The sequence below is a fragment of the Eleutherodactylus coqui genome, chromosome 3, assembly GCF_035609145.1.
Source record: "Eleutherodactylus coqui strain aEleCoq1 chromosome 3, aEleCoq1.hap1, whole genome shotgun sequence".
NCBI classification, from domain to species: Eukaryota; Metazoa; Chordata; class Amphibia; order Anura; family Eleutherodactylidae; genus Eleutherodactylus; species Eleutherodactylus coqui.
This window is the reverse complement of record NC_089839.1, coordinates 248,031,301-248,047,253: the sequence shown is the minus strand read 5'-3', so window position 1 is coordinate 248,047,253 and position 15,953 is coordinate 248,031,301. Positions and strand designations below refer to the sequence as shown.

At 46.3% G+C, this 15,953-nt stretch overlaps 2 protein-coding genes across 4 annotated transcripts in view; both read left to right on the top strand.

The window, feature by feature from the left end:
* Positions 1-4,358, top strand: part of SLC35A3 (solute carrier family 35 member A3) — a 47,430-nt gene extending 43,072 nt beyond the window's left edge. For all 3 annotated transcript variants that reach the window (XM_066597238.1, XM_066597239.1, XM_066597237.1), the window contains exons 6-8: positions 158-276; positions 2,744-2,877; positions 3,737-4,358. In XM_066597238.1, coding sequence (XP_066453335.1) covers positions 158-276; positions 2,744-2,877; positions 3,737-3,827 — 344 coding nt within the window. In that variant the 3' untranslated portion in view covers positions 3,828-4,358. The remainder of the gene's footprint in view (positions 1-157; positions 277-2,743; positions 2,878-3,736) is intronic.
* Positions 4,359-12,914: 8,556 nt separating this feature from the next.
* The window catches only part of MFSD14A (major facilitator superfamily domain containing 14A), a 33,594-nt gene continuing 30,555 nt past the window's right edge, over positions 12,915-15,953 (top strand). The window contains exon 1 of the mRNA XM_066597236.1: positions 12,915-13,005. The gene's annotated coding sequence lies outside the window, so the exon portion shown is untranslated. The remainder of the gene's footprint in view (positions 13,006-15,953) is intronic.

Here is a 15,953-nt window from a genome sequence, read left to right as displayed (position 1 = left end):
TATATATAATGTCTCTCAATAGTAGTGACGGTGCTAGAATACATATTACACATGGAAGAAGATATAAGTTCATGGTCAGAGCTCCAGTTATCTGTAACAATGACTAACAAGTAGTTGCTTATTGGGAACCAGTGACAAGTCTGCATCCTCCTTACAGGTTTCTTCGGTGGGATATTTGGTTTGATGGGAGTTTTTATTTATGATGGAGATCGTGTCTCGAAGGAAGGATTCTTTCAAGGATACAATAATCTGACGTGGACAGTGGTGGCACTTCAGGTAATAATATGAACATTTCACATACACCTACATTGACAGCAGTTATCATTAAAGGGGCTTTTCAGGAGTAAGGGCCCTTTTACATGTGACGACTTGTTAGGCACAAATCTCCGACAAGTCGTCTCAGTGATAATCGTTACTGTACTTTTACACAGGAACGAGTAATGCTAGCGAATGGAGGAACATTCCAGCCCTCTCGCCTCCATTCTCAGTAGGTAGGCAGTCGTTCATAATTGAACGACTCTGTTAACATAGGCCCATCCATCGCTCAGTTTTCTACATACAGAAACTGATCATTCTAAGATATTGATGATCTTTCCTCAGTATAAGACTGCATGTCCACAGGCGATGATCCGCCGGCGATAAATCGCCAGCGGATCACGCTGTGTGAAGCTTTCCGTAACTTTGCTATGGAAAGCACAGCGCTGGCTTCATCAGTATCAGATTGCCAGAAGGGAAGGGACACCACTGCCTGGGATGCCCGGCGATCAGCTGATTGAAGAGGCCTCTTAAGCCTGTAACATCACATTCATTTGTCACATGGCCTCAGAGTAGCTCAGTATCATTCCTGTTAATGGGTTTGAGCTGCTATACCAGGCACAACCACTACGAAATGTACAGCGCTTTGCCTAGCTTAGTGATGTCACATCACTGCTTGGGGCAGAAGTTCCCAGATTTTTTTTTCCCCCAATTTTTGTTATTGATGGGTCCGGAAATACTCCTCTAATACATGACTGTTGATTTTCTTCATCCATAGGCTACTCTTACACATGCGTTCCGAAACCACTGCTCATAATCACAGCACTTTACAGGGATTTCGAGCAGTGTTTTTGAACGCACTGTACAGCATTTGACAGCACTTTTTAACGCACTTCATCATTGTGATGGGTGATGAGGTGGGTTGAAAAAACGCAAAGACGGAACAAACAGTACTCGAAAATGGCGGCGTTTGAACGCAGATCTGTGAAGCTCCATTGAAACAATGGCGTTGTTGTACTACACGTAGGATGCTGCGCTAATTGTGGTAAAAAGTGGTGAGTGTGAGAGCAGCCTTAGTATTCATTCAAGATGACCAGTGTCTGGAAACGTTATGTAGTCATGTGTTTAACATGACTCGCCACTAATTCTCTAACTTCCCGGTGTCGTACAAACGTGAAATTTCTTACGGACATTCTTTAGGTTGTAAATAGGAAAAGTAAACTGGTTGCAACTTGATTATTCAATTCTAAGAACGAAAGTAAATGACCCCCCAATGTAATGTAACTAATAACACACATCTGTACCGTACAAATGTGAAATTTGGCACGACCATTTGTTAGGTCCTTAATAGGAAAATGGGGTCGCTTGCAACTTCAATATTCAATTCTAAGCGTGAAAAACTGCAAAAATCTGCAATGCATGAAATAGTTCTTTTCTCAGAAACCATAAAGCCTAGGGAAATGATTTATATACTGACGCAAATCTACCTCACCTCCATGTGTGTATTTTGAGAACAATCCAGCGCTCCTCTATGTGTATATACTGAGGAGAATCTAACGCTCCTCTGTGTGTTTACACTAAGAAAAATCTAACCTCTGTGTGTGTAGACTGAGGAGAATCTACTTCACCTCTATGTGTATATACTGAGAACAATCTTAATTGACCTCTGTGTGCTTATACTGAGAAGAATCTAATGCTCCTCTATGTGCATACACTGAAGGGAATCTAACTGACCTCTGTGTGCATATACTGAAAGGCTGTAAAGTACATAAGGAAGCAGCCATGCAGGGATGGAGCATGGATTTTAAGGCAAAGAAGTGCTGCAACCTCCAGCCTGGGGTTAAATTTGAATAAAAAGGGGCGTTACCTTTATGGGTAAAAAGTGCGGACACTGGGAGGGGTGGCACATTCTGCAGAGGGACATCGGTACATGCAGTCTGAGGAGAATCTAACGCTCCTCTGTGTGTACATATTTTATTCCTCTGTTCCTCTGAAGTAACCAAGACTTCATAAAATTTTCCATGCGAACAACAGGTAAACACCTGCACCAAATTAACTCGGATAAAGCCGGGTACATCAGCTAGTCTTTAATAAATGCGCAACAAGTATATTTTAAAATGCACTTTGCTGTACATGTTGGCATAATGAATCCCCCTTATTAGTAGAGGAACAGTTCTGACACCTCCAACGATTATGCAGATGCTGGTCGCCCTCCTTCAGCCCCTTCACTTGCTGTACCCTCATCCTGAATGGTCTGACACCTGGCATTATTGGACGGTAGCCACATCCTGGGGGACGGTTTACCTTGCATTAACTTGCTGTTACTAACCTATATTGCTACACACCATTTTTAAAACTGTAATTTTCATTGCAAAATATGCTTGAAAGATGGGTTTTCCTTATTCCTGTCGCCTGTACTCTCTACAGTGTATCACTGTTCCTGGCAAGCACACATTTGATCGTGATGTTTTTGTTTCTCCTTTTTTAGGCTCTAGGTGGATTAGTGATTGCTGCTGTGATCAAATATGCCGACAATATCTTGAAAGGATTTGCCACATCTCTCTCAATCATTCTGTCAACGCTAATTTCCTACTTTTGGCTACAGGACTTTGTTCCTACCAGGTATAGTGACCTATTTTCCATAGCTAAAAAAAAAATTCCATTAAAGATATTTTCCAGGACTAAAATATTGATGATGTATCCTCCTGGATAAGTCATCACTATGTAATTGGTGGAAGTCTGACTTACAGCACCTCCACCGATCAGCTGATCCAGAGACATTTAGGTAAGCACTATGGCTCTCCAGTATGTATAAGGGACAGCTCAATGCATTTTTTGTATTGGTGGTGCCTGGTATTGCAGCTGAATACCATTCATTTCAGCATCATGTTCCCCAATGGACTACTACTGTTGATCTTCCTGAGGATGGTTTATCAATATTTTAGTCCATGCAACTGTGTGCATGATAAAATACAGCTGCTGTGTCAAAGCTCAGAGATTATGCCGATCCAGATGTTTAACTCTTTTTATGCAGTAGCTAATTGGCTTGACAGGGAGGGGGCTCCCTCTAAAGGACATCCCCCTCCCACAATGAAATTGTGGGGTGCCATTAGGTTGCCTTTAACAGGTTAAGGCCTAGTGAAAGCTCCCAGGCCTGCCATGGATGTCTTTCTATTAAGCCCTTCCTGTGGCAGTGTTTAATAGGATGAAATTAAAAGTACACTATAGTGCAATGCTGATGTGCTACAGTATATTATACAAGCAATTGGTCGATCACAAGTTGCAGCTCCCTAATGGGACCAAAAAAAGAACAGCAGAAATCAGTTGAATATTTTTTTTCCCGTTATCCAAAAGAAATATTAAAAGTTTAGGTAGTCCCCTTTTTACCATTTTTGGAAAAGCTTGATAACTCGTTAGCAGTTTGTTGTTTAATGAATGTCAAATGAAGCTTTCAAACTTTCTGTGTGTCCCCTTTCATCAGTGTGTTTTTCATGGGAGCAGTATTTGTGATTTCTGCTACCTTCCTCTACGGCTATGACCCCAAACCATCTGTAAACCCCGTCAAAGCATGAAGTCTGCGATGGATGCATTGAAGTAGAGTACAGAGCGCCCCCTTGCTGCTTCAGGAATGAGCAGGGCTGTACAAAGACAACTAAGCCACATATGCTGCTGAAAGCAAAGAGATGGCCGGTGAAGACACTGCTGCTCTTTCTTGTGATGGACCCTATTTTATTTTAAAAGAAAAGTGCTATATATATTTTGTTAATACTTGAACTTGAAGGCATTGATTCTTGTTTTCAGGACGCTGCACAGAACTCACCTGATCAGGTATATGATATTGTGTTTCTTCTATTGGAGATATTTAATATAGGGTGGTTTCTGGGCTGGGATTCCCTCCTGCATCTGACCTCAGATAAATGCATAGGTGCAGCTTCTAGTAAGAGCTGGATTTATGCTCCTCGACCATTTTTTTTTACTGAAGAAACAAAAGAATACCATTGGATGTGTTTTGTATATATTTGAATGACTCACTGTCTTTGCTAGTGGAAATGTCATATATTGTATATACTAAAACAAGGGAAATTAAATACATTTTTACCTAACTTTGTGCTTGACTTGTTTATTTAGTGATCGAATTGCTGTATCCTCAAATGCATAAGGATGTATAGCTGCAATCAAAATACTCAACCCCCCCCCCCCCCACCCCCCCGCAAATTAGGTTTATTTTGTTTACTTTTGCAAAAAAAAAAAACTCTGAAATTTAAATAGCCCCGAAAAACTAATATAGGAAGTGGCTACTCTAAATTTAACACAAAATATGACTTTTAAAGGGAATGTGTCAGCAAATTACCCATTATAATTATTACCCATTTCTGTGTTTGAAACATATTTTTTGAAGAATTATTTTTTTTTATTTTTCTGTCATCTATTTTTTTTTAAACCCTAAAATCCTGCATTTTTGCACTTAACCTAATAATAGGCTGATACTTCCTGTTTAGAGATGAGCGAGCATACTCGCTAAGGGCAATTACTCGAGCGAGCATTGTCCTTAGCAAGTACCTGCCCGCTCGGAAGAAAAGATTCAGGTGCTGGCGGGGGGGAATGGAGGGGAGATCTCTCTCACAAAAGTGTTCGGCTGTTTAAACTGAAAGGCTTTTCATTCGGTTCTTTGTATGCAGAAACTGAACAATCTTCGCTCAGCCGCTGCATGCGTTTACACGGGATGCTTATCGTTCAAATTCCCGTGGGAATCTGAGCGATTTTGAACGATAATCGTCCCGTGTAAAAGGGCCATTAAGCGCACCTGATGTAACTAATCAAGAGTTGCAATCTTTGTATCAGATGTGTTCGAGACAAAACCTATCAACTCCCTGAACTGGCAGCGGCTTTCATTACTGTGACGTATGATTGCATGTTATGCCCCGTTTTAGACGGAACAATTATTGTTCAGAAAATCGTTCAAATATATGAAACTGAAGATAAGCGTTGGGTTTAAACGCGGGTGAGCGACTGAACGGTGAGTGAAAATCGTGAGGTGTTTGCTCGTTATTCAGTTTGTCGCCATAAAAACCAGCACCTACCTGTCCGCTTAAAGGGGTTGTCCCGCGAAAGCAAGTGGGGTTATACACTTCTGTATGGCCATATTAATGCACTTTGTAATGTACATTGTGCATTAATTATGAGCCATACAGAAGTTATTCACTTACCTGTTCCGTTGCTAGCGTCCTCGTCTCCATGGTGCCGTCTAATTTTCAGCGTCTAATCGCCCGATTAGACGCGCTTGCGCAGTCCGGTCTTCTCCGTGTTGAATGGGGCTGCTCGTGCTGGAGAGTGCTCCTCGTAGCTCCGCCCCGTCACGTGTGCCGATTCCAGCCTATCAGGAGGCTGGAATCGGCAATGGACCGCACAGAAGACCTGCGGTCCACCGAGGGTGAAGATCCCGGCGGCCATCTTCGCAAGGTAAGTAAGAAGTCACCGGAGCGCGGGGATTCGGGTAAGTACTATCCGGTTTTTTCTTTAAACCCCTGCATCGGGTTTGTCTCGCGCCAAACGGGGGGGGCTATTGAAAAAAAAAAAAAACGTTTTGGCGCGGGAGAACCCCTTTAAGCACTGCTCGTTCATTGTTTTACATAGAAATGTGAAACGCTTATGATAAGTGCCCGAGAACTGCGTGATCCTCAGAGATATATCTATATTTCTTTATTTAAAAGCTTTCCTTTTCTTCTATTTCGCTAGGTTGCTATTTTTTAAATAAAACACAGTGCAGTCTAACGGAATGAAAGCTGCGGCTTGTTTTTTTTTGTTTTTTTTTAACCCCATGAAAATCAGCGGGGCAAAAGACGGATCCGTTTATTTCCATTCTAATTCCTTTTCTCTGCTCTAAAAATGGTTTATAGAAACGGAATTACATTTTGAAGCCCTAATGCACATGTGAACTGAGCCTAATAAAACAGAAAAAAAACTGTTGTGAAAAAAAACAATTAAAGTGAACCTATAACCTCCTGTAAGCATCATAAACAGTTATGGTTCTTATAGGACAGGTCCCACTGAGTTCAGAGGTGTAATTTTCAGACATGTTGGGTTTCCTGTTCCCACGCTGTCACCCTGGTCAGTGTGCAGTCAGTATTACTCCTATCATTCAGTATGTGCGCACACTCTGCACTGTTCTCCATTGGAGTGCGTGCGCACATACTGAATGAAAAGAGTCATACTGATAGATGGAGAGACGATTTCCTGTGGTGACAGCGCAAGAAGAAAGCTTGGTAAGTATAAATATTAAACCATCGTACTCATTGAGATCAGTCCTATAAGTACCACAACTTAGTTGGTGCTGCTTATAGGCAGTAACAGATTTTACTTTAAAAAAAACAGCTCTGTATATTAAAATAAAAGGTCTACATGTAGGAATTCTTAAGACAAAAACCTGTACTGGCCTAAAAGAAAGGTCAGCTCCAATATGCTCAAAACCATATAATTAAGCCACAGACGTTTTGGGATTCTGTTCTGTGGAGTGATGAAACAAAGCTGGAACTTTCCTGCCTGTGGATCGGTGGTATGTCTGAAGATGGAAAAATGGAGCATATGCTGAAAAAAACAGCTTGCCTACAGTGAAGCCTGGTAGTAGCTTGGTGATGCTCTAGGGCTACTTTGTTTCCTCTGGCACTGGAAACCTGAATCTTGTGGAGGACAAGATGGATTCAATCATCAGGAAATCCCAGGAGTAATGTGCCTTCTATGAGGAAGCTGAAACTTGGGTGTCAGTGAACCTTCCAACCGGGCAATGTTCTAAAGCATCCCAAAGCCCATCCAGGCTTGGTTTCAACAGAAGTCCTGGAAAATTCTAGAATGGCCATCACAGTTGCCTGACTTGAACCCCAAAGAAAATCTTTGGGATGTGAAGAAAGCATGGTTGCAGCATGCAAACTCAAGAATGTTAGTGGGGGGTTTCGCTGATCAGGACTGAGGGGAACCTATTTAGAAACGCTAGAAAAGGGAGACGTGGCTTAGTGGTGGTGTGAGAATGCTGCTTCTGTGTTTTTCGGCACCTAAGTATCTATTGGTGCTATCTTCAGTTTCCTACACTATGAGTGATGCCTAATAAAAGGGTGCTGTCTTTGACTGTACACCAGTGGTGGTCTGCCCTTCAAGGCATTCCAGGAACCTGGACTGGTTCTTACACAGCGTGGGTTCTGATGCAGCCTCTGCTTCTCTTGTGATGGTGGCCCACTTCTCTCCTAGCCCTTGGACTCTGGAGCGCTTGCTCTGCCTGCTGCCCTGGAGTCTGGCCCAGCTTCTTCTCTCCCTCTGCCAGCAGCAATTCCAATACCCTGCTCCCTGCGGGGGTCTTACCTACTACTGGCATTCAATGGACTTCACCAGAACATACATGAATAATGCTGCCGCTTCCTCCTCACTCTGCCCAGTGTACTGTGCCTGCACGGCTTTTCCAAGCTGCACATGCAATCTCCCCCAGTTTCTGATTCCTCGCCCACTACTTAAGGGGGCCTAGTACACTTTTTCTCCTGAGGGGCTTGCTAACTGTAACGGCCACTTTGTCTACTCTTCTCCTGCTGACGTATGCGTCAGCATGTCAAGCAGAACTGCTGAAATGGGTTCTTAATTCAGGTGTTGCCTGCTAAATAGGACCTGGACTCTGTGATGACCCACTTGAAGCAGTCCCAGCACAAAGCTGCCAGAACCCAGGCCACAGAATCTACTACCCTCTCACTTAACAGCCAGGTCGCATCTTTGGAGGGTTCAGTCTCACAGTCGCGAGCCCGGATGCAAGCTATCACCTTTCTGCTTGACCATCTAGAGAACTGAGGTAGGTGTAAAAATATTCACCTGAAGCACATTCCAGAACAAATCCCAAAAGAATCTCTTGCACACTGTTACTACTGTCTTCAATATGTTGTCGGGAAGACTCTTGGATGCTACCTTTGTTATTGATCATGTCCACAGAGTAGCTATATATGGACTCATCCAACTGATGGGATATGATTTCCAGATTCCATTTCTCTACTCACAAGGAGGCTATCCTAAGGAGGTGTGGTCTCATGGCACCATTACTCTGGATATCGTCGAACTCCGACTGTTCCCTGATGTCTCAAATCCACACCTTGCTGATGCAATATCTGCTACAATCCCTGCTGGTCAAAATCCAAGAAACAGGTGCCTCCTACCGCTGGGGTTACCCTTATCACCTGATCATCGGAAAAGAAGGCTTACTTCTTCTCCATCATCCTCATGACTAGGACAACCTTTTTTCTTTCCTAGGGATCCCGCCTATCCTGGAACCCAATTGGCTAGCTGTGCCTGGCCTTTTGATGTCCTCTCTCCATCCAGGATGAAGAGCTCCACCTGTGTCTAATCCTGCAGTGAGAACAGGCCCACTGAAAATGCCTACCTTTTTGTCTTCGGGCCTTCCTATGGGGTGTGAGTTGCTGTAGCAGGCTGCCATCAGGTGATCTCAGCCAAGAGGCCCCCATGCTCCTTGTGTTAGCGAGTTCGTTCCAGGAGTGACTTTATCTCCTTTGCCCACTCTTTTCTGCACATTTATATATTGATATTGATTTAAGCTACACTCGTGGAGGTCATGTACATTACCCTGTGTACATCCAGTCATAGACATGTCAGCTGCTCAGGCCCAACATCTGTGTTTAATATTTTCTATATAGCTTTTATATTCTCTACCATATTGTCTGGGCCTATCTGCGCAGGTGGAGGAGGTTCCTCACCCCCATGTTCTTCGAGTGCGGTCCGGACTGCTCTTCTGCAGTAGGGCTTACACCTGTTCAGATTTGTATATAAGCTGGGCCTTAGTTTGTATTCCATTCCCACTTTGCTTCCTTTCCCCTTTTTTCTCTTTGCTCCCTTGTTGCTTCCTCCTTCTCCCTTTCTCTCCACTGTCTTCCTTCCCCTTATTTTTTTCTTCCTCCCCTGTTTTTGTGAGTAATCACCCTCATGGCCACTTTTAATCAAATTGATCTAAAAATTGGCTCCTTTAATGTCAAAGGGATCCACAGTCCTGAAAAGTGTTCAATTCTCTTGAATCTCCTTTAGAAGGCAGCACCTCCATGTTGTATTCCTTCAAGAAACCCACTATTGTTTGCATAAACTGTTTAAATTATCCAGCCCTTGGTTTCCTTCTGTGTATCATAGTCCATCTTCCGACTCTAAATCTTGGGGATCAAGTATCTTATCTCACTCCTTACCATAGGTATTTGACAGTCTTGTATTGTTGGAGAGAGCCGTATGCTCTTAGTCAACGGACAGATCATGTCACAAGTTTTTACTTTTGCTATCTGTTACCTTCTAAACACTGACCAGGTGCAAATTTTCTCTAATTTTCTCGACTAGTTGTATGTTTTTTTGAGAGGTGTTCTAACTAAAAGTGGCAACTCTAACCTGATTCATAATCCTACTATACATTACTCCAAAAGGTTGTCTCAACTTCATTTGCTGGTATTTGTTGTGTCAAGCATCTATTACACAATCACCAGTTGGTCGATGCCTCGTGCTTGCTTCACCCCTTTGACAAAGTCTTTCGCTTTTATTCTTCTCCCCATGACTCATATTCCAGGATTGTTTTTCTCGCAGCGCCATGACCTTCCTCATATTGAGAACATTACTATTTCAGACCATGCCATTGTATCCATTTCTATATGGTTGCCAGACCCCATTCCGTCCCAGTAGCAGTGGACGCCTAATGCCACATTATTGCCCGATCCGGTTGTTCTGCAAGATGTTAAGCAAACCCTCACAGAATACTTTTATTGCCAAAGGGACTACTGATCCCTGCACAACTTGGGAAGCCCACAAAAGCGTTCTCTGTGGGATCATAAGATAAGATACAGAGTGCAAACAACAGAGGGACCAGCAGCACGTACAAAAGGTGCTTGATGTAAGGAGAAGATCCACTGCGTAGTAGAGAGGTAGAAAAAAAGCGTACCTTTATTAGATATCCCAGAAAAAACACGGACAGCAACGTTTCGGCTATAAGTTAGCCTTTGTCAAGCTCACAAAGCTTGGATCTTCTTACATCAAGCACCTTTTGTACGTGCTGCTGGTCCCTCTGTTTGCATATCTGATATCCGTTGGGCCCATTGAAAAGTCTGGGCTCAGACCCAGCGTGCACGACATTACTGCTGCTTTTTTCTTTCCCACCCCGGACTATGGGCTTTTGAGGGGTGCTGCTGCATATTCTGTTTTTTCTAAGATACAGAGTGCAACTTAAATGCCAGCGAGCCCTTGCCACATCCTCCCTTCTCGAGGTAATCCGGTTACTGGAATTCCAGCATAAATGTTGTCCCACTGATGAGATCTGTTGATCATTTATTCAAAATCGCAAAGCATTGTGCTAGTTTCTCCCCACATACTCCAAGGCGACCCTGGCCAAATGTTATTTGTATTAGTTTGGTAATACGTGTAGTAGATCACTAGCCTCAGCTTTGAGAATGCAGCATGCTCAAGCTTATGTCCCAGAGATGATCACCAATTCATGGGTGCGTAACTGTCTCCCAACTGATATAGCAACGGCCTTTTGAAAACTTCTACCCTTTGTTATACTCTGGGGATAATTCAAATCCGAATACACTGTTGAGAAGATTTCAGAATATGCGTTCAAGCCTATTTATGCAATTCCAATCTTTACTTAACGCTGACACTGTCAAAGACTTGGAATCTTCAATTTCTGATATTGAACCTCTGGCGGCCTTTGATGGGGTCAACTGGACATTTGTGGAAGAAACTTTGTGGTTTTTCAGTCTGAAATCCAATATGTTGAATTGGATTGCCGTTTGGGTGAATAGTGACCTCTCAGAAGAGTTGAGGGTATATAATGGAATATGGCAGGGGTGCCCCCTCTTCCCTCTAATTTTCATTCTTACCCTGAAGCCCTCTCTCTGTCATCCATGCACAAAAAGATCTCTGGAGTTCGCATTTATGGGATCTTATAAGAGATGAGCGAGCGTACTCGCTAAGGCAAACTACTCGAGCGAGTAGTGCCTTATGCGAGTACCTGCCCGCTCATCTCTAAAGATACGAGTGCTGGCGGGGGAGAGCGGTGAGTTGTGGGAGTGAGCAGAGGGGAGTGGGGGGGGGGAGAGAGTGATCTCCCCCCCCCCCCCCCCCCCCTTTCCCCCCCGTGTTCCTCCCCGCTCTCCCCCGCCGGCACCTGAATCTTTAGAGACGAGCGGGCAGGTACTGGCATAAGGCACTACTCGCTCGAGTAGTTTGCCTTAGTGAGTACGCTCGCTCATCTCTAGATCTTATATAAAATGGCAGTTTATGCCGACCATCTCCATTTCTTTGTAACCATTCCAATCATGTCTTTCTAATTTAATGCATCAGATTCAGCAGTTTTCACAGGGCTTTAATTTTAAAATGAACTTCCCTAAGTTTGAGGCCTTGAGTATCAGCAGGCGCTACAATGCTCCTCCTAACCCTCACTGAGCCACTTCTGCCATTAAATACCAAGGGGCCCATCCTACTATGGATCCCACTCTTGCCTGTTGTGAAGAACCAGTAGTTCAAGCCATATGCTCCCTCTCCCATCCACTGTTTCCTGTCTTTGCCAATCAGGATTTTCCCCCAAGCCTGCATGACCCCCTTTTTTTATTTTTAGTTTTTGGACAGCGGCCAAGTGCTTCAGGATTCTACACTTTGGTGATTCTGGGGTTTGGACTCTACCTAACCTCTTTGACCTCCTTCCTGAAGCTACCATTTCTCAACTTTGATATTTTTTTTTCTACTCACTTCCTCCCAGATCTGCTTATTCGAGGTCCAAACCCGCTTTTAAGGAACTGTGCCTTAGCTTGGTCCGGCACACATGGTCATTGCCCTACTTTGTTTTTTCTTCTCCCCAACCACCACCTTGGTTTTTGTTGCAATGGGAAGCTGATTTAGGTTTGTTGCTCTCCCTGGCACAATGTCAGCGTGTCTTTGTCTTCACCCACAAGGCTTCCCTTAGCTCCCGATTTCAAGAGGGTAATTATAAAATCCTCTGAGTCTGTTCCCGTAGATACACATTTTTTCCTGCCATTGACCTGCTTTGCTGGAGATATGGTGAAGCGGAAGGCTCCTTGGTTCACATTTTTTGGGATGGGGTTCAATAACCTTCAGAAGGTTGTTGGAACCCCAATCGGGCTGGAGCCAGCTTTACTTATCCTCCATCAGTGCGAGACTCCCTTGTCGGTACAGGAGCGGTTCTGCGCCATTTGGTGATGACTGCGAGAGTATGCATACCTCTGGGAAAAGAAGTCCTTTGTTGAGAACCCTGGGTGAGGCCGACTGCATGAAACTACTTTGGCTCCACATTATCCTATTTAACCCTTATTTCTGTTCTGTTCTTCTGAACGTTGTGGATTTGTTCTCATCTCTCCCATGTAATTGGAATATGCGCCTTGTCCCTTCGCTGGTTTTTGAAAAGCAGAGGTGAAAATCCCCCTTCCTCAACCCCCCAAAAATCGTTGTCCCCTTCTGGCCAAAACAGGCCCTCTCTTAAAGGAATTTATCCAGCGTCCAGCCGCGGCTTCAAATCTGACGTCACGCTGCAACAGTCTTCCCGCCGTCGTGCTCTAGGGGTGACGTGTAGGCTCCGCCCCGCCCCCTCACGTGCGCAGGCTCGAGTCCGGATGTTGACGCGAAGGTCACGTGGTCAGCGGCTCAGCCAATGGGCGTGTCGCGCGATTTGACGTGAGAAGGTGGAGCGTGCGCAACATGGCCGCTGCGTGAGGGGAACGGCGACAGGTAAGATGAAGGGAGACCGAGCGGCGGGACTGTAAGCTAGGAGGGAGGTGGGCACGTACCTGAGGGGGAAGTGACAGGTGATGAAGTACAGGGCATCACACTTTACGGCTGCTGTGTGAGGCCGGTCAGTAACCGCTCTGTGATGCCCCCAGCATGGCGGCCCCTATAAGGGCTACCAGCAGTCTGATGCCCCTGCCTACCGGTGCCCTCGTAGCATGCTGTGCCCCCTCCGCCGGCCGTGCCAGGTGTGCAGGATCTGCCAGCTGTCTCCCCTCCTGCTGAGGCCTGGATGACATTTGCATATGGATGACATTTTGGATCCGGCTGCTGCTGTAAATGTCACAGACTTTCCGTGCGGAGGGTCCGGTCAGAGAATCTGCTCCAAATCGGCCGCCGCTGCCAGGCTGGGGGTCACGCAAGTGGCAGATTACCGCGTGTTACCCGGGCGCGCTATGCCATCCCATACCTCGCCGTATGTGGGTCCGCCCACGTTTGTGTGTAGGAATGGCGTAATACGTGAGCGTGAAAACGCAGCATGCGGTGTATTACACACTGAAGCGCCCGTTGTTCCCTATGGACGTGTGATCAGCGCCGCCCGTGCGCAACTATATGTATCCGTGCCGCTGCGGAGCCATGGGAGATGTAAACAGGTGGGCTGTGAATGACTGCGTGTGCGAGATACACCGCCATGCGCAGCACATTATCGCTGTTATACACAGTGACGGGCCGGCTGCACGGCGGTAGAACCCTGAGTGACCCGCGCAGCGTGCGTCCGGGAGGAGGTCTGCTGAGGAATGGGGTTGTAGTACCAGCACCTACCTGCGGGGCGTGGAGTCCGGTGCTGCGGCGACGATCCGTTGGTTATCAGGACGGCGCTGTGCTTGTATTGCGCTATTTCTGTCAGCCCCAATAAAATGAATGTGTGCAACCGCCACTCTATCAGTCTCCCCGTTACTGCGATGGGTGCGGCCAGTCCGTACGGGGGAAGAGGGGACACAGGACCCCCATTCTGAGGGTCGGTGGGGGTCTCAGCGGTGAGGCAGTCTTATCACTGTGGAGAGGTAATAAAGACAGTGGTGGACCGTCCCTTTAATTCCGTGTACCTTCCCAGCTGGTTGGGATATGAAGCCTGGGGCTAACTACCAACTCCAGACCTCCTCCTAGCCCCCCGCCGGGGTCCTGTCTGCGGCAGCGCAGACCGGCCGCCCGGCTTCACTCATGTCCGGCGTTCTGTGCCTTAAAGAGTAGCGCAGCCCACCACGCCAAATGCTGGAGATGAGCGGGACCCTGCTGGAGGTCTGTTGTCATGGATACACACTGTGCTGACAGCGGTACTGGGACGCACACAAGGGGAGGACATTGGGTTCTAGTCACAGTTTCCAGTCTGGCGTTGGGCCGCCTCTGACTGCAGTCGCCCTCCGCGGCCGCGCTCCACCACATCCCCATAATGTGTGGCGGGATCGGCCTTCGGCTAGTGATGGGGATGACGGTGTGTTGGGGGGACACGGATACGGCATTCTAGTTCATTCCAGAGATGCTCGCTGGCCTTGTGAGCCGGACTGTCGGCAGTACCCAAGTATTGCCACGGGGTAGGTGATGCCACATTGTCCAGAGTGTCTCTGTACCCGTTGGCATTGAGGGTGGACTTTCACCGCCCCACCATAAGAGCCGCCCTGTTGGGACCGCTCTACAGGCAACCACCGCACCCAAGAACCGCCATCCGATCGGAAGATGGTGGACTGTGAATCGTCCATCCAGTCATGTACCATCAACGGAGTAATATGCATGCGCTATATAAATAAAGGGCATGATTATCGGCCTAGTACGGCGCCTTGTAGGGGAACTCTGACCAGGCTCTTCGTTGAGCAAGGCAGCAGTGTCCTTGATGATGGCAATGGGTCATGTGACCCGCAACGTAAGGCGACACAACCGCTGCAAAATATGCAACCCTGCTGGCTTTCTGGGGATGAGCCGCACGTGGCTCTGTCAGCAGACACCTCAGTGTATGTCGCTGTCACACACAGGGTGGTGCTAACGTTAGATGGGGTTTTTTCCCCTTGATCACATGACCAAAGCTGATGTGTTGTCCTGGTCTTAAAGGGGTTGTTTGCTGCAGCCAGTCAGGTTGCTGCATCTCTGTTCCAAACTCCTGGCACCACGACACCCATGATGCGAGCGCTTGTGCCAGGGAGGCCATGAGAGTCCCTCTGCTGTTCCCCGGGGACAAGAGAGGCGAGTATTGCCACTTTTATTATTTTATGGTATGCTCCGCTTTCTAAAAACGTTCTGGACACCCCCCTTATTGGTACGGACGATACTAGATTTTGATGCGTTGCAGTCGCACCTCTCCTGCCAGCTGTCCTTCCTACATGCGGTTTCCCTTCCCTCTGCCCTGTCCTGTGATTAGCGGATGTCGCCTCTCTGGTTGTGAGTCAGATCCGGCCCTAATTAAAGAGGTTTTCTTGTTTAGTGGAACAAATGCTTAAGCCTGATGAGTAACTTTACTGTTGATGTCATCATTACAAATTCTCTGCTTGCTGTCAGTGAGCGTAAACATTCTTGAGTTTCATGCGATGGACTCTTCTGGCCACAGAGCTCATTAGAGAGAAAGCTCTGATACACCCGGATAAGATGTCCAACTAGAATGTAAAACTGAGCCGAACAAAAGCTGATCGCCATGATGACTTCTTCCATAGGCAAATGCTTTCATCGGAGCTGAAAGTTTCAGAGACCGCATCCAGCTCCGTCTCTGCTGACAGAAGCGCTGACTGACTACACAAAAATGGCATATAGTAACGTATGATGGTGCTCCCCGTCACACCAATGCACAAACCAGACGGGGGCGCTTCATGGGTGTATGTATGACTACATGAGGGGGGTTCTCGCTGTGACTGCCGGCCACACCAGCTGCTGTAATGTCTCCCATACACTGCGCTCAGGAAAGAGGA